Here is a 25256-nt window from a genome sequence, read left to right as displayed (position 1 = left end):
GATTGTGTCATACTATTTTGTTCATCGAACTATACTCAGTTGAAGCTTAATAAGTGTATGGTTCGTTTTGTATTATGTCAGCCCTCTTTTTTAAAGGCAGTTTTGAATTATGACACGTTTGCATTTTATAAGATCTTCTATGCACTTTTTTCTCAAAGTGAGCTATTGTGATACCATTATGTCCATTGTGCATTGGTGAAACTGTTTATTCAAACAAGATCTCCGAAACCGCCAGTATTTAATTTGACAATGAAAGATATGTTCCTAATAAGGAACTAGGAAAAGGAATTTACTTACTAAAATAATTTAATCTGCCATCACTCTTAAAACTTTACTCGTGCATTATTTATATTTACCCTTTTAGTTAGAAATGACTGAATGGAAGTATATGTAACAAAAAAAACACACCAAATGTATTAACCATGTTTATATCACATGTGTTCTATGTGTCATTGTCATTTATTAATACAATTGAGCTGAAAAAAAAAGACAAACAATGCAGTTTGAGGCAGATCATGATATGTATGTTGTACAGATGGCAATTTTTTTGGCATTTTCGAACAGTTTAAAACAGGGGAGTGTTTAACTGGTGGCCGTTGCATGTAGATAATGCTTCTGGACAGCTATACACATAAATAAAAAGTTATGAATTGGAATATTTCTCATCATGCGATATAGAGAATACTATGTTAGTGTCACTGTGTACTTGAATTTATCCGACGAGTTGAAGAAAGGTTTAACATGGCGAGGCTTGCCATGCAATTTGAAGGTGAAGTGTTTTGTATTCAGTTAAAACAAGCAAAAGAAAAGCAAGTAGGCATGTAAAGCATACTAGGCGTGTAAGGCGAAAGTTAACATGAAGATGAACATTCATTCTATAATATCATTGAGCAGAATGATAAAAATGAAATCGACAAAATGACTAACCAATTGAAGTGCCTAGAGATAAAAAGGGCATCGTGTGGTGACGTGATTTATAAACTCAAATTCGAGGAAGTTCCTGTTTTTCAAATGTGATTACTTCAGAGCCGAGTCTATTTACATTCAGTAAAATTTCCATTATGAATATTATAGAGAATATAATGAAAACTTTACATGCAAACAGAATCTTATAAGGATTATTAATGCATTCCTAGTTCGCAATCATATCTTGGATTAAGATTGCGATAATAAAATGTTGACACTAACGAAATCATCTATACTCGCTTTTAAGCTCCTCAAAATTATATAAAAAAACCTTTGTTTAAATAATTGTTGGCAATCTTGTTCTTTGTATCATGATAAAAACTGCTATTACAGAATATTATCCCTGATAAAAGGTTTGATATATTATATTGGTGCGAACAGAGATGAACGGTGTGCAGTGAATAGAGAAAAAGTAAACAAGGATTTTTTAAGCCCATTAAAATACATAAGGACGGATTTCCAATATATTTTTATATAAGATATACTTTTAATTGCTAAAGTGATTTCTAAGAGTTCTTGCAATAAATTCGTAAAGTAAGTAGACCGTTATTTTGTAAATGTAAATATAACTTAGTTTTAAGGTGCTAAGTTTAACTAGTTGATTTACGAGTACTATTACGGATATAAATTAGTAATTAACACGGAGATATCAAGTCCAATTAATGTTCTGTCCGCTGCATTTTGATTGTTTTCGTCTTTACCGTACACTGCACAACAATCTGAATGACACATGCTTACTCCAAGAGAAACCCGCGCAAGCTACAGAAAGACAACACAAGAAATACCCTCGAGGTTGTACGACAGTGGGGCAGGATGATCGACCTACAAGCCAACAGGTAACGAACATGCCCGATCAACCGACAACGAATTAGAACACGGACTGGTCAAGAACATGCAGTTGTGGGAAGGTGTGTAAGAATAAGGTGGGACTGAAGATTCATCGCACAAATTTAGGATGCACACCAATCCTATATATGTTGCAACGTGCAAGGCAACTTGGTGAGACGGAGGAGGAGCTGGATCAGGATGAACACCAGTGTCCAGAGCCTCCACACAGCAGAAGAGGGTGAGGTAACCATCAATAATGCAGAGAGGACTGAAGAAAGAGCTGCAGTAGAATCTACAGAGCGGCGGAAGAAAATGATGTGGCCCGCAAGTACAGAGAGAGCGAAGTGGAAGGCGTTTGAAGAGGAGCTGGAACTGGGGATGGAGAACAGTTTGAAAGGCAAAGAAGAGAGCAAGATGCATGCCATGTCTGAGCTGATTTACACATTTGGAAAAGAGCGATTCGGAACAGCTAAAGAGAAAGTCAGACAACCCAAGGTTGGCGGGAATAGAAGACTGCAGAAGATTTCCAACCTAAGGAGAGAACTCAGACGATTGAAAATCAGATACAGGCAAACAGAGGAGGAGGAGAAGCAAGGTCGAGCTGAACTGAGAGACGGTATGCGGAAGGAGATCCAGAGTTTACGGAGAGCAGAGAATCTGCGCAAGTAGAGACAAGAGAGAAGGCGAAAGAGAGCTCAGTTGACTAGCAATCCCTGTCAGTTTGTGAAGCGTTTGCTCGGAAGAAAGAAGACAGGCGAACTTCAATGCACAAAAGAGGAGGCAAACAAGTACATCAAAGATAGGTACAGTGACAGTTACCGTCACAAGGAACTGGGCAAGTGCGACAAGTTGCTCACACCAGATGAGCCTGAACACGACTTTGATTGCCCAGAACCTAGTTTGCAAGAAGTCAAAGACATAGGAAGGCCAGATTGTCTTCAGCACCAGGACCCAATGGAGTACCGTACAGAGTGTACAAGAACTGCCCCAAGATCTTGCTACGGTTGTGGAAGCTTATAAAGGTTGTTTGGAGGAAAGGATAGCTTTGCAGAGAATGGTTGAAGGCAGATGGCTGTTTTATTCCTAAAGAAGAGGATTAATTAACCCTTGCTCAATTCAGGACTATCTTTGCTGAACGTGGAAGGGAAGCTATTCCTCGCTGTCCTTTCAAGTAGAATCACCTCTTATTTGCTTCACAACAAGTACATCGATACAGCTGTGCAGAAAGGAGGAGTACCCGGCGTATCGGGGTGCGTCAAGCATATCAGTGTCATCACCCAAATCATCAAGGAAGCACGCGAGAACAAAGGAGACATAGCGGTGATCTGGCTTGACGCAACGAATGCATATGGTTCTGTTTCGCATCAGATTATACAAAAGACTCTACAGTTGCATCATGTACCCATTCGATTTCGGCAGATGTTGCAGCACTATTTCGACGGCTTCATCGTGAGATTTTCAACGAGGGAAATAACCACTGACTGGCAGAGACTGGAAGTAGGCGTCGTTACCGGATGCACAATTTCAGTGGTGCTGTTTGCCGCGGCCACGAATTTGATAGTGAAGTCAGCGGAGAAGCCATCCAGAGGACCCAAAATGACTTCAGGGTGTATCCAACCGCCAACGAAGGCATTTATGGACGATATGAAAATTACAGCAAAGTAGTACGTCGAGGGAAGGTGGATGCTGCAAGACATCTGCGAACTTATCGAGTGGGCCAGAATGAAGTTCAACCCCCAGAAATCAAGGAGAATGGTTTTGAGGAAAGGACAGATTCAAGAGAGTACATGATATCAAATAAAAAGATCAGCTCATCCCGACTGTTAAGGAGCAACCAGTGAAGTGCCTTGGGAAGTGGTATCGAGACTCGCTCAATGATCAACAGAGTATCAAAGACACGGTTGTGCAAATGGAGAACTGGTTGAAAGTTGTGGACAAGTGTGGTCTGCCATGAAAATTCAAAGCCTGGATTTACCAACATGGCATCCTACCACGCCTATTGTGGCCGCTGCTGGTGTACAGTGCTTAGTTTCCTGCTTAAGTCTGTCTACGACGTGCTGCCAAGTCCACCAAACCTAGTGACTTGAGGTCTTGCCGAAACGCCGGATTGCAAGCTTTGTGGAAGACCAGCGAATCTGGAACATGTCCTGAGCTCATGCAGGACAGCCCTGTCTGATGGCAGATACAGATGGCGTCACGACAGGGTTCTTGCTTCAATCGCCGAGCATCTAGATCAAGCACGAAAAGCGAAGAAGACGACCAACAAAGGCCCTTTATTCATTTTCTTTGTCAGAGCTGGAGAAGACAGGGCAAAGGCAAAACGCGCATGTGGGATTCTTGGAACGGCAACCGATTTGAGAATGGAAGCAGACTTGAAGAAACATCTCAAGTTTGCACAGGACATCACCTTGACGAACCAGAGACCCGACATAGTACTGTGGTCAGCTGCATCAAAACAGGTTGTGATGGTGGAGCTCACAGTACAGTGGGAAGAGCGGATCGAGGAGAGCTTCGAACGGAAGAGCGAAAAGTACCAGGCTCTCACAAATACCTGCACAGAGAAAGGCTGGAAGGCGTGGTGTTTTCCAGTGGAGGTGGGCTGCAGTGGTTTCCCAGCGCAATCACTGTGGCGCACTTTCAGCAGACTGTGGGTTACAGGGCAGGTCCGGAAACGGGCCATATCGGTTGTTGCACGTGAAACGGAGTCTGCTTCCTTTTGGCTGTGGCGGAAGATAGAGGAGACGTGGATAGGGGGACACAGGGCAGTTGACTAGCGTTTAGCCACCGAGACCTGGCAGATGAGGAAGTGTAGCGGAGGCTTACTATCTCCTGGCCGGAAATTGATCACTTCCTAAACGTCCGATGAATATGGTCCCACCTGATGAAGGAGATAGTAGAAGCATCACGGCTGTATCTGAAAACAATAGCGTCATATTTTTTGTAAAATAAATTAGTTAAATCAGAAGACTAGGTTTTAGTAGGATTAGAGAGGTTGATGAATCGGACTGCTGGGTAGAAGCCACGCCGCCTTTACAGATGAAAACAAGGTACGGTGGTCGGATCTCATACTCGCCAAAGGGAGCCGTGTACCAAGGGAGTTTAAAAATAAAATAAAAGGAACAAATGAATGGAAAGATGTAACATATTATGATTGAGGACACGATGACTTACGGGCATTGTGGTATACATAAGGGCAACTGTTTTATAACATTTCGTAGTCAGTTTATAAAAATAAGGATTGGATGTTTAATTACTGTTGGAATCAAATTATAGTTCAAATGATTATTTTCTATACAAAAACTTTAACATGACGTAAATACATTAATTTGATTGTGCAATAGGTCTCCTTCTGCGTGTGTAAATAGAATAATAATGTGCTTCCATTATCAGTGCAAACAAAGATTAATTCATAGATCTTTGTGCAACAAGAATATCCTTTTCCAAGTGAGAACATTCAAACAGTTAATTTTAAATATTCAATCATTTATGCGCCTATTTCATTAAAATGTTTATTAGGAACATTTTGCGAGGCGTTCAGATACAGTATCTGTATACAACAAAGTGTGTCAAGTTTTAATGTAAAATATCAATAATTTAAATTAGTGTGTGATTATTGTCACATTAGTTTCAGTGCTTTTAAGAGTTAAAAAAATATTTGAGATCTGCTCTATATTGTAGAAGACGGAAACAATCTCATTCTATACATTTATGGTGACGTCACTACGTTATTTGCATAAACCAGAAGATATTTTAATTTAAAAATGCCTTAAACAATTATAGAACTAGATTTACTTACCCTACCGAAATTCAGCATAATTTATCGGAAGCTTTTCCAAGCACGTCAAACTTTTAACATCATATCGGGTTTCCGGGGATGAAATGCTCGGTAACCAGTAGTCCAAATTATCTATTTGCCTCAAATACCGACTCCAGACAAAGATATCGTCAACTCGCCCAAAATCTATTTGACGACTCGCCACAACCGAAAGACAACCAGCCCTAAATGTATTACCAACTAGACCCAATTATATTTCCCTTGATGAAATTGTTTCTTAAAAATGATTATTGTACATATATATTTTTGGTAAAGTTAGCGGGGTATATTTTTATTTTAATAAGTTGTGTATGGTAATATGGTGGTAAGTAATTTGAATAAATCGAATGCAGGTATTGTTTATGTTTGATTTGTAAAAACATTTATTTTGTGAAAGAAATACACTTGGAGACTTTTCTATCGCAACACTTTTCAAACTTATATATCTCGGTAATGAGTTAAGATTTTGATTTTAAATTGCATATTTGATCATTTGACTATATTTTGTGCAAAAATGATAAAATCATTTATCCGTGGCAATCGGGGGCTTTTGCACGTAGGGTAGGTGATGTTTCATCTTTTTGCACGTGAAAATTGTGAAACGCGATATGATTCTAATTTTATTTCAATTTCTTCATTTTAGGTGGATTGCTAAACCAGGAAAATATAAAATTAATTTAAAAATCAATATGTATCGTGAAAAATCTCAGGAGCGCAACGGCGCCATCGGCATTTTGCAGGCTACCTTCCCACCCCCTGTACGTCTAGTTTAAACATATTTTATTGTATATACACATTCATTTACAAACAATTACATATAATAGACAGTTTGAGGTACATGTATACAAATGGATTGGGCCTAGAGTTATACCAACATCATCGAAGGGCCCTCTCCATTATGACAGTTTTTTTGTAAAGGTTAACAAGATGGTTATGCCAAGATACAGATAATTTGGTAGTCCAATGTTGTATGTGCATACATAACAAATAAAAGGTAGAAGCAAAATAAATCAGCCTGTTTAAATAACAAAATTGTTTATACAGAGTAAGTGGCTAAAAGAAAGTTTGTATATACTTAAAATTGGACGAATGAGACAAAAAGAGAAAAAACTAATAATAACAAGAAATATCTTTAAAAAAGATATACGGCGTAAATAGTTTAATGAATGAGATCAAGTATAGCGAATGTCTTTTTCTGTGCAGTTCTTAGCTGCATCACACGCAGTACGGGATGTTACGGGGAGTTTTCGCGGCTTATTTTACATTATAACATATTGCTGGTCATAAACCTATAGATACAAAACAGAAAACCAAAAGAAGAATGGAAGTGAAATTTAAACATATGAGTCAACCGGCCACACGAGAAGTATCCGTATTTATAGGCGCGTTCTTCGAACAAACCTGTTTTAGTGGTTTGTCGGGCATTGCTATTTGATTCGATTATTAACAGTATCAATTATCATCGTGCTAATGCTTAAAGTGATATTATGGGCATTTTGCACTGTTGAATTGAGCTGAAAAGAATTAACAGGTCAAAATAGTTAGTTAAAATGTGGTTACTGATTAATTATCTGCAACTCACCTTGCTACCAGTTGTTTATAAAAATATATTTTATATTCGATATTCTTACGTGACCCACCCAGTCCTGTAAGCTGAAATGATCCGTAAAACAATTTCGTGTCTTTGTGTCGTATGAACAAATCTGCACTAAAACTAAATTTAGGTTCAACTCGTAAACGCATGATCAGTTGTCAAACGAAAGTACGGTTGATATTCAAATGCATTATTTTTCTCTTTCTGGTATATTGTTTTAGTATGATGATGCTGCATTAATTAATATAAGTGTATATGAAGTAGAAACATCAAAAATAATCAACGGTTGCGATAGACACCTATAAACTGTTACATGCTCATAATATCACTTTAGTACATTAGGCAATATGGACGAATAATTATTGTTAAATTTATCAACAATAATATTTATCATTGTATTGTTGAAAACACATTAAGAATCTATTATTTACATACCATAATTATATTGCTGAATATCTTCATTTAACATATTTCTGGTCTAAAGAAAATTCCAGGTCACCTAGTTCACGGATAGCGTCTTTATTATATAACGATTATTTTACTGGCCGCCAACTCCGGTGATGACCTGTATATAAACTCTGAATGTCCGCGAATTGACCCGATATACCTCGCGGGTTGAAATGCAATGCTTTAAAGTGAGGCCTCGCTTCCATTGCTCTTTATACTTTTACATGTTAACATGTTGACAGGAATAAGGAAGTAAGTACTAAATATGAGAACATAGCCTTTTCATTGATTCTACGATAAATGCACTAATTAGGTGGTCACAAATGATGAAAAATCAAAAAATGATTTTATGCATGTGTTTGTCATTTTTGAATAGCATGAAGTATTGGTGTCAAGATTCAAACACCAGGGGACCCAAACCCATCTCGATTTTTTCCAAAAACCGACATGCTGTAGTATCACTTAAAATGTATACGTCAGAAACGTTAAATACGACTGCCTGTTGTGAAAAGCAGTAAGCAGTCGTTTTCGTGGTATAAGAACCTTGCGATGGACGTATTTCCTACATGTGAACCTTCCCCAAAGAAATAAACAAAGTGTAAAACAAATTAAGGGTGAACAATAACAAATGCGCCATTCTTACATAACAATATACATGCCGTATTTTATTTTGTCAACCAAACACACTTTGTTTTTAAAGTTAACACTGTTATTGGTTCATACATTTGTTTGTGAAAACTTTTGTAGAATAGTTCAGTGTTTTCACGTTTTCGCAAATAAGTGTTTGTGCATGCTTGAACAAAGGTATTATTATACGAGACAGTGTTTATCATTTAACGTATCTGATGTATGAAACTGAAATTTTTATTGAAAATGGTAATCGTTTATAAATGCAACATTTGCCTAAAGAAACGGTATACTTTCGATAAAGTATACACTTAATTAACTTTGAACGGTTATATGAACGTGGAACATGGATTTTAACAACGCGACACTTTTAACGTATCTGATGCCGTTAAGTTATTTCATCTGAAATATCTGGCAAATTAGTTCGTGATCGTCTTCTCCTAATTTGAATTCTCTTCCGGACTTTCCAACAGGCTCTAGTTCATTGACGTTACAAAGAATCTCGTTGAATTTGACCCATATCTTATCTGGAGGCTGCGGCCATTTGAATTTTTCAACGGATGTGCTTCCACGAGCTTTTTTCATAAAGGAAATTTTAGCATCGCCATCCGATTCGTCAACCTTAAGAACTTTTCCAACGTTCCAGACCCCTTCATAGACGGCAGCCACAAAGTCACCTTTCTTGGGGACCACGTCTAGTTCTGCAGGTACAGCCATTGGTATAGCTGCAGGGGTGGGTTCCATTTCATGATTAACATCATCTATAAATTCGGCTACCTTCCTTGCCATACCATGCCATATCCAGCCATTGCATAGAGTGTCACCAATGATACAAGATTTGCAATAGCAGGATACCTCTCTTGAGAACAAGCCACCGTCTTTAGGAAACACAGCGTGTGCTTTCATTGTACCTTGCATTGGAAGAGGATTCGTTTTCTGGATTTCAGCAGCAGTTGTGTCAACGTCATCGGTGGTGTAGAAACGGTACTTGATGTTAACAGAACTTCCCTTTGCCCAATTGAAAAGTCAAAAGCATCCTGGATACAGGCTTTTCCCTGCTTTATAGCATCACTTGCCTTTCTCTTAGCAACACCACCGATGCCGTCACAAGGGCCCTTACCATGGCCGGATTCAAAGTAATTCCAACGTGCCGAAAATCCACTGAATCGTTCGGCAAAGTGCAAGATAGCATCAAACACAAATCGATTACGATACTGGGAGGAAGGGCTGTCCGTCCAGTAATGAATTTGTCGAGCGTCAGGGAATATCTCTCTTAATTCTTTGCATAGCTTTTTCATTATCGTAATCACGGCTGAAGAGTTGTGTTGCAGAGCATTAGACACAAAGACAAAGTTCAAGTGCTCTAGACTATTATCCGTGCCTCTGAAATATACAACCACCGGATGTAATGTGACTGAACTGGCATTCCAATATGCGCTCTGGATTTCGTGAGATGTTCCACACGTAAAGTTTTCAGCAAAGTCCATTTGCACTACCATGTCATTGCTCGGTAGGTTTTCTTTTAACGATTTCAGTGCTGTATATTGGGCTGTAACTCTGCTCATGTGATTCAGGAATGCTTCATATTCTTCCTTCATCAGGATTATGAAGTCGTCTTTACTACACTTAACCGATACTATTTTCATCTTTCTCTTACCATCTACTTCTACCCGGCGCCATGTTTCATATTCTACTTCCGCGTTTGAAATGCCACCAAGAAGCATTTCCATTTGCTCTTGCGTCGTGTTCTTACATACAGTCTCTGGGTTTTTGGAAATGTCAACGCCCTGTAAACGAAGGCAGTTCAGTTTCATGGCAAAACTCTGATGTCTTGAACATAGACAGGTATTTCTTGACATTGAAGAAGTAAGTTTGATGTACGCAGGGCGTAGTTTACAAAAAAGAGCCGGCGAAATTTTCTTCTGAGTTTCTGCTTGAAATCTTTAGTGAATGTTAGACATGTAGTCTGTAAGTATGCGAATCTGCCGTTTCTCTCCTTCATATAATTTTGCGTCTGCTTTCCCTGGCATCATTACGCTTACATCATCTTGTTCTATGAACTCCACGACATGAGCCTTCAATTGATCCCTCTCTGCTTTCATCCTTGATCGCTTTCTAAACTCTATTACTTTGTCCTGATGTCTTCTCAGTTCTGTCAAACTTATGCCGGTTTTCTTGCTAACCATAGACACACATTTGTACTTTTTTAATATTTTCCCGCTTATCACACGAGTTGCAATGTTTCGTCGCAGCTGTTGTGGGTTGGCACGACGGCTCGATTTGATTTCGTCTAATATTGCATTGGACAGCACTAGCTTCTTTACAACAGATTTCGGTAGCTTTCTCGGACTTACTCCATCTCGTCTCAATTCTACTATTGTCTTGCTTTTTGGTGTCAATGATTTTTCATTGTTGGCAGCTGTGGTGATGCCGTCAGCTTCAGCCGAGAGTATAATCTTTTTAGAAATCCTCTGGCATCGTTTCGCCCACTTGTTTTTGTTTCTTGTAAGGGAAGATATCTGTCCATTGAGCCTTTGGATTTTGCTGTGAACTCTTTTGAGTGCATCTGATTTCCGTTTGTTTCTTCGTTTCTGAGGAAATGATAGTTTAACCAAAAGTGTTGATTGGCCTCGCTTTGCTCTTGCAACAGGTTCACTGGATGTACTTGAAACAACATTGGAGTGCTCGTCCTCTTCGGATTTCTCTTCAGCCTCAGTCGTTATTGTGGTACTTCTAACTTGGGTTTGCTTTAAGGTCTTTTGTCTATCACGGTACTTCTGGCTATACTGTTTATTTCTTTCTCTTATCAAGGCTTGGTCTTTCTTTGTTTTGGCGAGTATCGGCTTTCTATATCCTTTTGCTCTGGCTCTTTCCTTCTCTAAAAAGGTTTCATCTCTTGCCTTTTTGCGTTCTCTGTACGCTTTCTGGTATTCTGCTGCTGTTTTGACCATCTTTCTGAAAGAACGAAAATGACATCAGATACGTTATATTGAAAAGCGAGAAGGTTATTGTTTCGTATATATTTGACAATGCTTCATATAATGGTGGTTAATGCTAGCAATATGTAACCCATTTGGTAAAAACCATTGAGGAAATTGTGAAAACTCGATTAAAACATTAAAATCCGTCAATATTTATTAGAATCAGATACGTTCAAGTTGTTCATCAGATACGTTAAATACATCGAATCGTTTATATTTGGGTTTATATTTCTATTGCCGCATGTAAATTGCTTTTGCGTTGCATACTTTTCTACCAAAAGGTGGTTATCAAAGTAAATCGAAGCATAAATCACAACTTACCTCTGCTTATATCAAACACCATCCACACTTAATATTTTCCGCCATATGCACGCGCAGTAAACATACGATTCGAGCGACGACGTGGCTCTAGATGCTTTGTAGAACAGTGACGAAACACAATTACGTCATAGTGTGACGAAATCTTAATTCAGAGATTTAACGTATTTGACATTAACGTATTTGATGTACATGTGCTAAAAAGCTACCCAGAGAGAAGTGGTAAACACTTTTTGTGTAGTTTTAATGTTTTCCTTCGAAAAGGATGATACCATGATATGAATTTCGTGTATTTGTGCCTTGCATATTAAGTCTAAGTTATAAGAAACATACAAACAAGTTAACGTATCTGACGAGTTCTGTGTATATTTTAAAAAAATCGGATTTTAGGCAAAACTTAAAAAAAAACGTGTTGATGGTAAGAAATGTGATTGTTTTCTTAAACGATATAACATGTATAGCCCTCATTTAATGTAATATTTAGTTCTTATCTATGTATTTAACATACTTTACAACGATCTATTTTTGTTTAACGTATCTTACTTTTATAACGAGGACAACTTCATATTGCATGTTTTGAATTTGTGTTTCCTCAAATCAAGAGAAAAAATGTGTTATTCTGATAAACAATATTCCTTACTTCTGAGAAGAGCCAAAAATAGACATGTTCTGTTTAAACACCTTTCTAAGTTTGGCTTCATAAACAAGTATGTCGTGCTAGGACAAAGACACTTTTGGCTAATATGACCTTTTTTTATGAGATATGGAATGTTTTATTTTCATTTAATTCCAACTATTCCGAGTGCAACAGTCAGCCATGATACCAGAGTCATACCAAAATTATGTGGAACCTGTTTTCACGGCTGTACATTACTACACTTACACAAAGACAGACATATCATAGAAAGTGCTAGTTTAGCGTAGAATTAATGTTTTAAGTATAAACGCTCTTGCGCTGGTAATACTCTGAAAATAAAAGGTGCACGCACAAACTGTATTGATGTCGAGAATTGAGTGTAAAACTGTTCTATCTATTAAGCCTTTTCATTCGAGATAAAATTGTTTCATACAGTAAAACAGTGTAACAAAGACGCGGATATGTTTCCAATGTTCTGGTGGTATACTCAAATCAGCCAATGGAATAAATGAAGTGTATTCATTCGTACCTAGCCGCGGGAAATTTTATTGGAATTTTATTGGACACTTACAAAGGTCAGGCTAAGGTGAAAAGCTGGCTTATGCAGCTTACGCCGAAAAAATAACATCATAATTATGAACAAAGATACACATGCTTGCAAATACCCTGACCAGCTCGACCATATTCTTCCTTTCAACTTGATATTTAAATGCTTTGAGGGAAGCTATTATGTCCTGGTTAATTGATTGTTATACATTAAATCGTTTCGTTCGTTTGATAAATAACTGAACTTCTTGAAAAAGCTTACTATTATCTTCGTAGTTCAAAGTTTGTATGCCAAACATGAGTTTGTATGTCGATAGTCCAAACTGAGTAGGATAATTAAAACTGATGAAACAAGAGCACCGCATAACGGGTGCCACGCTCGGCTACGGGTGCAGTTTTGAATAAATGAATAAATGAAAGCTTGTCAGAATTTTTTTTAAAAGGTCACAGTGACCTTGACCTTTGACCTAGTGATAAAAAAATGGGTGTGGCGTGTAGAACACATCAAGGTGCATGTACATATGAATTTTCAAAGTTGTAGGTTGAAGCAATTTGATGTTTGAGCCAATGTTCAAAACCTTAACAAAATGTTAAGGTTTTAGCACGACGCGGACGGCGGACGACGGACGGCGGAAGACGAGCTGGCTATGACAATACCTCGGGTTTTCTCCGAAAACGCCGAGCTAAAAATGGCGATATAAAGACTCTCGTCATTTATTTCTAAGAACACGTTTATTTAAGGTAAGTTGTGACATAATAAACGTTTCTTTTTGATAAAATGTTATTTTCCGGATACAATGCGCTAATAAACCAATAACAATAAAAAACAATAACGTCGAAATAAAATGAATATGTTATAAAATCTGGAAAAAGTAAATGAAATTATCGAAAATTTTAGGCAAAAAACAGTTAGTATAATAATCGAATGTTTTTAATGGTTTAAAGGGATCTTTTCACGGTTTGGTAAATTGACAAAATTGAAAAAAGTTGTTTCAGATTCGCAAATTTTCGTTTTAGTTATGATATTTGTGAGGAAACAGTATTACTGAACATTTACCATAATCCAATATAGCCATTATATGTATCTTTTGACGATTTGAAAACCTAAAAAATATAAAGCGTTGCAACGCGAAACGATTGAATAATTTGGAGAGTTCTGTTGTTGTCGTTTAAATTTACGAAACTACTGGAATCGCATAAGAACAAGCCAAAATACCTTTGCGTGTATTGTAGTAACGATAAACAAACTTTGAGTGAGACAATAAAACACCGCATAGAGCACCATGGTGACAAGCCCTTGAAATACAAGTGCCACTTTAACATGCAGCTTTTTCTCGAATCCCTTTAAATCAAGTGATTAAATAATAAGTAGGGACATTTTTAAAATTTCTATGCTTTTCATGCTATCCAAAATGACATGGAACACGTGTTATGGCATCTCTGTGTACGTGGAATGCAAATTTCGCATGCTTATTTTGCTTCTAATCTCAATTGTACATATATGCAAGTTCCGTTGAAATTGATTTCACTAATAACAAATAAATGAATGTTGATGTTCGTTGAAAGTATTTTTATATTCCATGATACACATCGTGTGAGTTTTTGGTTATAAATAGTTGTTTTCAAAGAATAATATCCAACCTGTCTTTGAAAAACATGTTCAATACATCGCAGTTTGTGCATTATCCATTTTGAGTGTGGTTATTATCCACAGAAATTTTCATATCAGTTTGGATTTATCCATAAACTTATATACCCGTCGTGCAAACACATGATTTTAACATAGAAACCCACTAGGTGTTAAAAGTTAAATTTTGAAGTACATTCATGATATAATTTTGCATATCTCTGTTACAGTTTCGTTCGCTCGTTTATCAATTAACGTGTAAATAATTCAACACATAGGTCGCATTTCATGAAAATTAGCATTTTCCGAAGACAAATTTATCGGTTTTTACTAGAAAACTATTAAATCATTGCAAAACTCAAAACGCATGTATGTGTCAGACATTCACTATCACAAGTGTAAAACAAATACGTCCTTATAGTTACTAAATTAGCAGAAATGATAAAATAATCACCTGCCTTTCGGTTTCGGTCCACATTTTGTTCTTTAGTTTGAATTATCCAACTCAGTTTGGATTATCGACGTACAGGGGGTGCTTCCCCACTTGCTGAAGCATCCCATCGTCACGATGGATGATTTTATCGTTTGCTTGTACAAAAATGATTACATGTACAATTTATATCAACATATTTACTAATAACTGTCATACCTTTGTGAAATGTATGCCTCAGTGGATGTCACATGTCAATAGATCACCCTGGATTTTGAAGGCATGTCACTAGACCATCCTGGCTTTTGAAGGGATTGTAAAAGATCTCCATTGATTGTGAAGGATGTAACAAGACCATCTTGGATAAAATGTTTGAAGCGTTGTCACTAGATCTCCTGTGATTTTGAAGGGTTGTCACTAGATTTTTTATTTTATTTTGAAGGGCGTAACTAGACACCCTGGATTTGAAAAGAAGTCGCAATACCACTCTGGATTTTGAAGGGATGTGACAAGATTTCACTTGATTGTGAAAAAATGTTACTAGACCCCTTGAATTAGAAGAGAAGTCGCAAGACCACCTTGGATTTGAAGTGGTTTCACTAGAACACCATGGATTTTGAATGAATGACACTAAACGACCCTGGATTTTGAAGGGATGTCACTTGACCACACTGGATTTTGAAGGAATATCATTTGAACGGATGTCAGCAACAATACGCCTTTATGGCCTGGAGACCATGTAGTAGTATTTCATTTTGATATGTAACATCAGATAGTGTTAAATTGGTATAATAAGTGTCTGGGGTCACACCTAACAACCTCCGTGTGAGAGGGACATTCATATTCATACTTTCATGGCAATAAATGTTCAAATTATGCCTCTGAGGTCAAAATGTCGAAACCAGGGTCCTTGTGTTATACCACTGAGTTACAGTTTCTCAGGATAGCACTTAAGTACCCTTAAGGTCCTCTTTTAAATTCTTCAATCTCTAATGTTGCTAAATACAGGTGTACCAAAAAATGATATCAACTCACTGCTTAAATGCCTGTTGAACCAGTGTTTGCTGTAAGATTGGAAACATTGGGGCAATTCACAAAACACTTTACCAAATTTCTAATCTTTTATTGCTATTTAATATAACATATTTTTGGTAACAAATTTATAAACAAAATATTGCTAATAGCATCAACTGTCTATCTTGACAGGATTGCAATGACAGTCTGTGCTGTGCGACACTTACACATAATGATTAATGTATTATATTTTTCCCAATTCTTTAAACATACAATAATTATTCAACCCTTAAAATATTAGCTTTTCTATTAGTTGTGGTAATCAATAATATTTGTATATATTGACAAATTTGTTTTACAGATCTCAACTACTTGCATTTACATAAGTATAATGAGACAATTCAAAGTCCGATACAAACATAGCAAATTGACAATTTCACTGTATGTTCTAATTGACATTTGAGTTGTTATTTAAGATCCCATGAATTGTTACACAGAGCTTAAGATTTACTTCAATGTCATGGCCATTTGATCAATATAACTGTAAACAAGAGCACCGCATAACGGGTGCCAACATTCGGCTGCGAGTGCAGTTTTGAATAAATGAAAGCTTGCCAGAATTAATTTTTTAAGAGGTCACAGTGATCTTGACCTTTGACCTAGTGACCTAAAAATGTTGCATGTAGAACTCATCAAGGTGCATCTACATAATGAAGTTACAAAGATGTAGGTGGAAGCAATTTGATTGTAGAGAAAAATGTCAAGGTTTTAGCACGACGCGGACAGCGGACCGCAGACACCAAGCTGGCTATGACAATACCTCGGGTTTTCTCCGAATACAGCTGAGCTAAAAAAAACATTTGGTCCATGTTATGCGAAAATGCAATTACGCAATCTGGTCAGGAGCTATGCTGTCTGCTATAATGTCAATGTTTTGTGGTCTTATTAGCAGGTAGCTCTTGACCAAACTTTGCCGGCTAGTCTTGAGCTTTGCTGGCCGCGTATGAAACAACACCTAAATAAGTGTGAAGCAGCTCAATAAACCATGATGCAATTCTCAAGAGTATGAATCATTATGTTAATAGATTTGTCAATGGTTGCAATTCACAAGCCTAAAAGTCAAATATTCTAAACTATGCAATTTCTTGTTTCAGGTTGTATAACATCCAGAGAATAAAATAGCAATAGGGAATCATAATTAACAAGGATAAACTGTCTCCCAGCCTAGTAAAATTAAAAAACATTCAGGAATGTTGTCAATAGTAATATTATGAGCTGGTCTTTGAGAAAACCTGACTTAATGCATCTGGATTAAAAAAAATTCACAGATGAGTCTGTACCGTCCGCACAGGCTCATCAGACCATTAATGCCTAGACAGGATTTTTGTTCAGAAGAGACGTTTTCTAAAAGAAATATTCTATTCTAAGTGGAATGTTTAGTCTCTTATAAGCCTGTGCTGACTGCATTGCTAAAAGGTTCAGAACAAGAACATATACCATAAAACAAGAAACCGTCGCAGACAATTGATGCTCCCCAAAGGTTTTTTTTGTCACAATATTGCACTATATATTTTTCAGATAAAAGAAAGCGTCTTGAGGGCACAGTATTTGGGGGGACAAGAATTTTTTATGGAAAATCTCAAAGGGCCATAACTCTGTGAAAAATCATCCGACCAGAACCCGCTGATTATATGCACATCTCCTCTTGGTAGTGAAGCTTCCCATAAAGTTTCATTGAATTCCGGTCATAAGTTGCTGAGAAATAGTCCGGACAAGAATTGCACTATATGTACAGTTAATGGAAAATTTCAAAGGGTCATAACTCTGTGAAAAATCATCCGACCAGGACCCACTGATAATATGCACATCTCCTCTTGGTAGTAAAGCTTCCCATAAAGTTTCATTAACTTCCTGTCATTAGTTGCTGAGAAATAGCCCGGACAAAAATTGCACTATATGTACAGTTAATGGAAAATTTCAAAGGGCCATAACTCTGTGAAAAATCATCCGACCAAAACCCGCTGATAATATGCACATCTCCTCTTGGTAGTGAAGCTTCCCATAAAGTTTCATTGAATTCCGGTCATTAGTTGCTGAGAAATAGCCTGGACAAAAATTGTGCACAGACGGGCAGACAGACGAAGCGGCGACTATATGCTCCCCACAAATTAAATTTCGGGGGAGCATAATAACAGCATAGGCAACAACAAACCAAAAATACAGACATTAATGCATCATGTAAACACCTATTGGAATGTTACCAATTATCACTTAAGAGATACTTGAACAAAATCAAAGTAACAAACAATCAAATACAGAAATGAGCAAATTTTAAAGAAATATATATTAAATATCAATAATAGGTAACTTTTTACTCAATAATAATATTACAGGAATGCTAAATTGATTGCCATCTTGTGATATCTATTGTCTCAGCTTTAGAACAAAATACCTTTTACTTTTCATATCCAAGTATTGCAGATTACAATTGTTTATACATGAAACTTTAATGAATGCAACAAACATTATCATACCAACAATAACAATGACTTGAATCATATAAAAAATATTGTCCAAATTTTATTCACAATAATTCACATAGTTGAATTATTTCATTCTGAGATTCCATGCATCTTCCAAATAAAACAACAAAATCATTCATGCTACATCTGAATACAATAAATGACTATGAATGGCCGGCATAAGGCCTCGCTTCACTTCACAGCTTTTCAACATCTTAAGAAAATCTTCAGCTCAAGGTCATGACATAAGTTAAAGGTAATGACAATCCAACATTACTTGTCACAACAAAATCAAAGACAATTTTGAAAGTTAATGAAACTAAACAAGACTTCAGAACATTCCCTATTCAAAGCACTTTAAAAAAAATCTCTGTCATTATTAAAATCAACAAAGGAATTTTAAAATCTATATGGTTTACAAACATATCATACTTTAGTGATTGTCTAGCACAAAGAACTTGAATTTTGGCAAAGTCAACTACAATTCATTTAAAGTGTTGCCTGTGGCTTTAACTAAATGCAGACAATACATTGCTTAAAATCATGATATCTATTATAAAATTGCAACAACACTATAATCACTGCATGATATATGAATATTGCTGATAAAGTTCTCTACTAACTGAAATATTGTGTAATGAAATACAATGTACATGTACACCCTAAATAAATTATTATGCTCCAACTTTTATCAAAACATTTTTGTTTCCCTCACAACTATATTTCTTGATTACTTCATTAACAGTTATCTTGTTTAATTGATTGCATGTTCTCATATTATTTCTTGACCAAAAGAATATACACAATTACAGATATATACCTCCATAACATTTTATCACATATAATTTATTTGAGACCAATATTATCCCCAAAAGTGATATTAAAGAGAATGATTTTATATGAAATAATATTTAACTAACAGCCTAATGGTTAATTAAAAGTGAGATGATCCATGATCACAGGTTAAATATATTGCTTTAATGAAAAGTCAAATTTTCTCAAAATCATGGACACAAACAATAACAATCAATTTGTAAGGCTCGTGTATCAATAAAGGCAAAATTAGGTATCACCTAAATAAACATCGCACTTTAAGGGATGATGGTTGTTCATTATGCTTTAAATGCATGTTTCAATTTATTTTGCCATATAAGTAATCATCCTTAGTTGCACATACAAGGCTTACCCTTCTTGATACCCCTATGGTAATACAGACATTGAATGACCATACTAATCTGCAGCCATTCTTGTATAAACATTACCATTAGTTAAGAAAACCACCTGACCATATCCACGACAAGCTGAACATGCAAATGAACTGAATTGAATTACTCAATTTAACCACAAGATACAAATGAACTCCTTTTTTCCATTTCAACAGGACTGGAAGTTCATACTAAACATGAAACTTCTAAACTTAATTGTTCTGCTTTATCAAGCAGTCACCTCTAATTGCCTTAATGTTTAGAGCTCATCAGAGTCTTCAACTTGGCGAGGTTCTCTTGCGTAGTTCTATCTCCTGGTTTCAACTCTAGGGCTCGTGTGTAGCTCTTCTCTGCTTCTGTCAGTTTGTTGTTGATGTGGTACATGGCACCCAGATTCATATGTGCTGTGGCCTCCTAGAACGAAAAACAGATTTAATTGAAATTTACAGTTCAATACAACCCCCTTAAACTCACAATCCTTTCCATTGACTGTTTTAATTTGGTTACCCCATTATATGTGACTTCTGCGTGTTTTTGTTCTGTGTCAGATTGTTTGGCTAATAGTCACTTGCCATAAATATGGGACCTTGCGCTATAATACAAATTTTCTCCTGCCAGTTTGCAGTTGACAATTTAGTTCATGTTTATGGTAACATTTGTAAAAGGGCAAGATTGCATATACATTTGTGCCATTACTTACAATTTCATGAAACATTAATCCTATTTAGTGTGTGTTCTTTAAACAAATATTCTTAAAACGACAGTAAAATCACAAAAAGAACATCTTAACCATCCTATGTGTCTTTAAATTTGTTGACCAGACTTTGTAGATTTTCATAAAATTCCATAAAATTCAATATTGTGAAAACACTTTTCTTAGAAAATGACAAGGAAGTTTGTCAGACCACTGTGTTAAATTTTACCTCTGGTCGAAGTTGTGTTGCCTTTATGAACATTTTTTCTGCATCGCCGTTCTGACCAACTTGGCGTAGCACATTGGCTGCATTGAAAATCATCTCAAAGTTTTCTGGATCTTTCTCCAGTATGTCTTTATAGAGAGAGGCTGATTCTGTCAGTCTGCCCACTTCACCCAGGAACAAAGCTAAAATCAGATGATATCAGAGTATGTATAACTGTGAATGTTCAGGGGAATCATTCCACTTGTTGATTTCAAACAATCTCCTTTACAGATCATAGTTACGAGTCAGAGCAAAGTTATGTATTCTTGCACGGTAATGCAATTGGGACAAAAACTGTCTTGAAAATATGCATGTACATTCCCAGACAAATATCACATTAGCTTATCTTTGCTGTATATATTAATGTTCTTTGATTTGTAAATTTGATTTATACCTAACCTAAATTATTAAAAAATGAAACTAAGTAATTATTTATGTGAATTAAAAAGTTTTGCCTTTTCAAGAAAACATTAAATCTTAATATACACTAAATTTTCAGAGTGTTGCAGAGTGAACACAACATACGCCATAACATACATGGAAATAATTATATGAAAAAGCATTTTTTCAAGATACAAAGGATCATAAGTCCGTAATTAACAGATGCAGTACATTGCCATTTGGCGTGCATCATACTCTTATCCATATATATACTCATACCAAGTTTCAATAAAAATCGCCAAAGCACTTCCAAGATATGGCTCAGGACACAAAAGTGACGGTCAGCCGGAAGGACGAAAAGACGGACGGATGGACGTACAACGCCAAAACAATATCCCTCCGCCTATGGTCTGGGATAATAATAACACAGGTGAGAACGAGAACTAGTATTTCTCAACACTGCGTTGTTCTATCTTTGTTCATTTAGTTACATAAAACATCTATTTACTGAGTGATGTTACAATTGATGCCTACCATAGTGCTGGTACACGGTGTTGTCAGAGGGATCAAGATGCTTGGCCTTCAAGAACCAGCTCTCTGCTTCCTCATTCTTGCCCTGAAACAAGGATCAGTCAAGTGTAATTAGCAGTTAGACTAAGCCAGAATTTTGTTTAATTACTTACGAACAAGATATGACGATGCAATGCATAAATGGGTCTTATGCCTTATGCAAACGGCCTAGCACCAGCCCAGCCTGCCCAATTGTGCAGTTTAGTCATGAGCTACACTGTCCTCTATAAAGGCATGCAAGGTTTGGGGTCTTTTTAGCAGAGGGGTTGCTCCTAACCAGACTTCATCAGATGCGCAGGCTGGATTGGAGCTAAGCTGACCTCTGACATATGACTTATTTTTGCAAGACTCAAACTTAACATTCCTGTTTGTATGTAATTGAAGGACAGCATGGTTCTAAATTCACCAGTACATTGCTTGAGGGCAGTGCTGATTTAGAATAGTGTGGGTTTCATGCAAATTTAGAATAGTGTGGGTTTCATGCAAATAAAGATGTGTACAATTCATCTAAGTATTTTAAGATATGAATAATACTTTTGATTTGCAGTTGTTTAATTACTTTTTTCTCTGCCTTTCAAAAAAAAAGAGATTCGATTTCAATCATAACATGGGTAGAATGCGCATGATTTGCATCAAACTACTGTGCTTTTTCAATAGAGGGAAAGGACATTCCAGCATACAGATTCGTTTTGTTTCATATATTTTTTTAAGGTGGAATGTTATATGATCAAGCTGCAATAACCTAACATTTCAGGGCATGATTGGTCTGACATGAGATGGATAAAGATTGCAGAAACTTGACAAGAGTGTTTAGAAATGTGGCAATAATTTCATGTTCCTTATACAGGGGTTCTGAAATATTTTAAGAGTCTACTTGTCCACGGACAAGCTGGACCCACAAATTCACTTGTCCGTACCAAAGAAGTACTTGTCCGTACTTTTAAGATAGGTAAAGGAAAGATCATTACTAATTAAGCAAATGATACAAACATACTTTATCTGCTAATAAAGGAAACTCCTTACAAAGTTTACATTTACACACGTTTTCAAGCCAAGGGGAATCATTTAGCCAAGAGTTAACAAATTCTCGTTTCCGCTTGGCGTCATAGGCTTTATCATATTCATACTTGTTTTTTCTCGTTTTCTCCGAAGCCAAACTGATTTTATCATTGGTCTGATTTGCGTCATGGCTTGACGTTGAAGCCATTTTATTAAAAAAAAAACATATAATGTTCGCTGCATGTCGGTAGAACATGTATGAGACCATTAATTTTGCAATTTACAAAAAATGTTATCTGATGCGTGATTGGCTGTCGCTATAGACATGTGCGCTGGTTTCTCTACTGAAAATGTTCTCTTATGCGTGATTGACTGTTGCTATATACGCGTGGACTGATTTACTACATTAAATAATTATTATCGGAAAATTACCTACCTTGCAGTTGAAATCGTGTACCAGTCCGCAGATTAATCATTAGCTATTTTTATAAACTTTCGTTTTTGATTTTCGGAAAATGGAGTAGTTACGTTATCAAAAAATGTTTACCACGGAAATTTTACTTGTCCCCGGACGAGCCAGCTTTGAAAAACTGCTTGTCCGGAAGGGGAAATTGACGACTCGGACAACTTGGACACCTTATTTCAGAACCCCTGTTATATAACCTGTGTTCTGGGAAAACTGGGCTAAATGCATATGCATAAAGTGTCGTCTCAGATTACCCTGATCAGGGGCGATACTTTCTGTTTTAATGATATTTTCCATATAAAGGTAGTCTCTTGAAATTAAAAATCCAGTTTAAGTGGAAAGATTTTCTCCTGATTAGCCTGTTTGGACTGCACAGACTAATCTGGAAAGACACGTTACGCACATGCATTAATCCCAGAGCGATATGCAACTCACATTGATGGCTTGCAGTTACTTACTTGTTTATGGAAAAGTTTGGCCATAGTAAGATGTGCAGGTATATGGTCTGGTTTGGCTTGCAGGGCCTTCTTGAAATAGCGTTCAGCTTCGACATGATTTCCCATGTTGAAGTGTGTCTCACCTTAAGTGGTACATGTTTAAATGATATTTGATTATCTTTCTGAAGAAAATAACACATTTATTGCTTTAAACTTTCAAATTTACTACGCCAAAAAAGTAATTGTTTTGATTGCAGCATAACAAAATAAAGTTCTCATTTCTATTGCAAAAAATATCATTTAAATCATGACATGTAATCAAAATCTTTTTTATAATTGCAAATTAGACATAAAAAAATACCATTTTTGTTTCAATGTGTGGTTGACCGTTTTGAAGTAAGTCACATGCATATAAACTAAAATCTAATTTTTTGACAGTTAAACAAGTAGACTTAACACAATGCTGATCTGTCACCAGTTACCATAGAGATTGTATATGGACTGTGGGGCGTAATGGTCAGGTCTTCTTTGAAGAGCTTCCTCAAAAACCCTCATGGCATCCTTGGAGAAAACAGACCTTACACAATATAACGCAATACTAGTTAAGTAGAGGATAAATAATGTTTAAATATCAAGTGTAGTATGCATGCTTTTTTATAAGGCTATGCCAAGCTTGATCTAAGATAAGTAGGTATTGCACATTTAAAACAATGCTTTTAAACATCCTGAGGCTAATTGAAAGGCTAAACAAATTTAATTATATTTGTGTAACTGGTTAATTCTTTTTGTTACACCATTGGTCTGTAAATCTTCTAACAAAAACACCCTTGACAAACATAAAGGCAGAGCAAACAATATGATTTGGAACTTCTTATTTCTTATTGTCCAGTAAGTGTTACACTGTTGACTATACCTCAAATTGTTTCTGGTCATTGTAGAGTCTGCCCAGATTGTATAGGCAGGAGATCTTGGTGCTCTCGTGTAGGCGAGGGTCCTTCAGCTTGCTGGTGTCCAGATCTGCACAGTGGCGGTACACCTGGGGGTAGCAGGAACAACAGATATATGATGACTGGGGGTAGCAGGAACAACAGTTATATGATAACAGCCTCATTTTAGGAATACTTGGCTAAATGCATGTACATAAAGTATCGATACATATTTGCCTATGTAGGATCAGGAACCACACTTTCCCCTGAACTGGATGTTTGTTTGGAAGAGAATTTCTTTTAACAAAAACTTCAAGCCAAAAGTGTCGTCCTGATAAGCCTGTGCAGACTGCAAAGGTTGTGTTGAATATAGAAACAATACTTTTCTCAGCATGTTAACCTGAAGCATTTGCCATGGTACATTATTTATGTTTTCTAAGCCTCACCTGATAAACTATAGGTATTCAACACTTGCCTATTGTTTCTCTATTTCTTCTGTGGTTTAACAATATTTGTCTACAAAGCCTAATACAAATTTAGATAATGCTAACATCATGAGTTAATGGTGAAAAATTAAACAGAGGTTATTGTCAAGCTAGTTGCAAAAATAACATCATTATGGTATGAGTATTTTAAGTGATACAATAAATTGTCTCAATAAATGCCAATACCAGTTACCTCTTTTAATGCTTTAAGTGTATCACAACCAATGAGCCTCACTCTGGGAAAATGGGGCTTAATGCATGCAAATAAAGTATCTTCCCACATTAGCCTGTGCAGGCTAATTAACAACAATACTTTACGCCTAATTTTTATTTTTGCTAAGACTGCTTTTTAATGAAAAGTACTAAACAAGATGAAAATGCTGCCCATGATTAGCCTGTGCAGCCTGCATAGGTTAATCTAGGACAGCACTTTATGCACATACATTAAGCCCCATTTTCCCAAAGCCCAGCCCAAAT

General features: G+C 36.5%; 2 protein-coding genes and 1 long non-coding RNA gene across 4 annotated transcripts in view; 1 reads left to right on the top strand and 2 right to left on the bottom strand.

Annotated features, from left to right (window-relative positions):
- Window positions 1-8297: 8297 nt before the first annotated feature.
- On the bottom strand, window positions 8298-11664 carry LOC127850997 (uncharacterized). Its single transcript, XM_052384415.1, has 2 exons — window positions 11579-11664; window positions 8298-11231 (listed from the first exon to the last, which is right to left on the bottom strand). The coding sequence occupies exon 2, from the start codon at window positions 11225-11227 to the stop codon at window positions 10220-10222; it is 1008 nt and encodes a 335-aa protein (XP_052240375.1). The 5' UTR covers window positions 11228-11231; window positions 11579-11664; the 3' UTR covers window positions 8298-10219.
- A 157-nt stretch (window positions 11665-11821) lies between these two features.
- On the top strand, window positions 11822-15691 carry LOC127851890 (uncharacterized). The gene is made up of 3 exons (XR_008036013.1): window positions 11822-11993; window positions 13294-13499; window positions 15258-15691. It is a non-coding gene; the product is annotated as an uncharacterized LOC127851890 (long non-coding RNA).
- Window positions 15692-15923: 232 nt separating this feature from the next.
- LOC127849616 (protein O-mannosyl-transferase TMTC2-like) overlaps window positions 15924-25256 on the bottom strand; it is an 89589-nt gene continuing 80256 nt past the window's right edge. For both annotated transcript variants that reach the window (XM_052382356.1, XM_052382355.1), the window contains exons 7-12: window positions 24282-24404; window positions 23851-23929; window positions 23390-23511; window positions 21431-21512; window positions 20480-20658; window positions 15924-19970 (exon numbers count right to left, since the gene is read on the bottom strand). In XM_052382356.1, coding sequence (XP_052238316.1) covers window positions 19809-19970; window positions 20480-20658; window positions 21431-21512; window positions 23390-23511; window positions 23851-23929; window positions 24282-24404 — 747 coding nt within the window. In that variant the 3' untranslated portion in view covers window positions 15924-19808. The remainder of the gene's footprint in view (window positions 19971-20479; window positions 20659-21430; window positions 21513-23389; window positions 23512-23850; window positions 23930-24281; window positions 24405-25256) is intronic.

This window comes from Dreissena polymorpha, chromosome 11, assembly GCF_020536995.1.
Source record: "Dreissena polymorpha isolate Duluth1 chromosome 11, UMN_Dpol_1.0, whole genome shotgun sequence".
NCBI classification, from domain to species: Eukaryota; Metazoa; Mollusca; class Bivalvia; order Myida; family Dreissenidae; genus Dreissena; species Dreissena polymorpha.
This window is presented reverse-complemented; position numbering and strand designations above follow the sequence as displayed.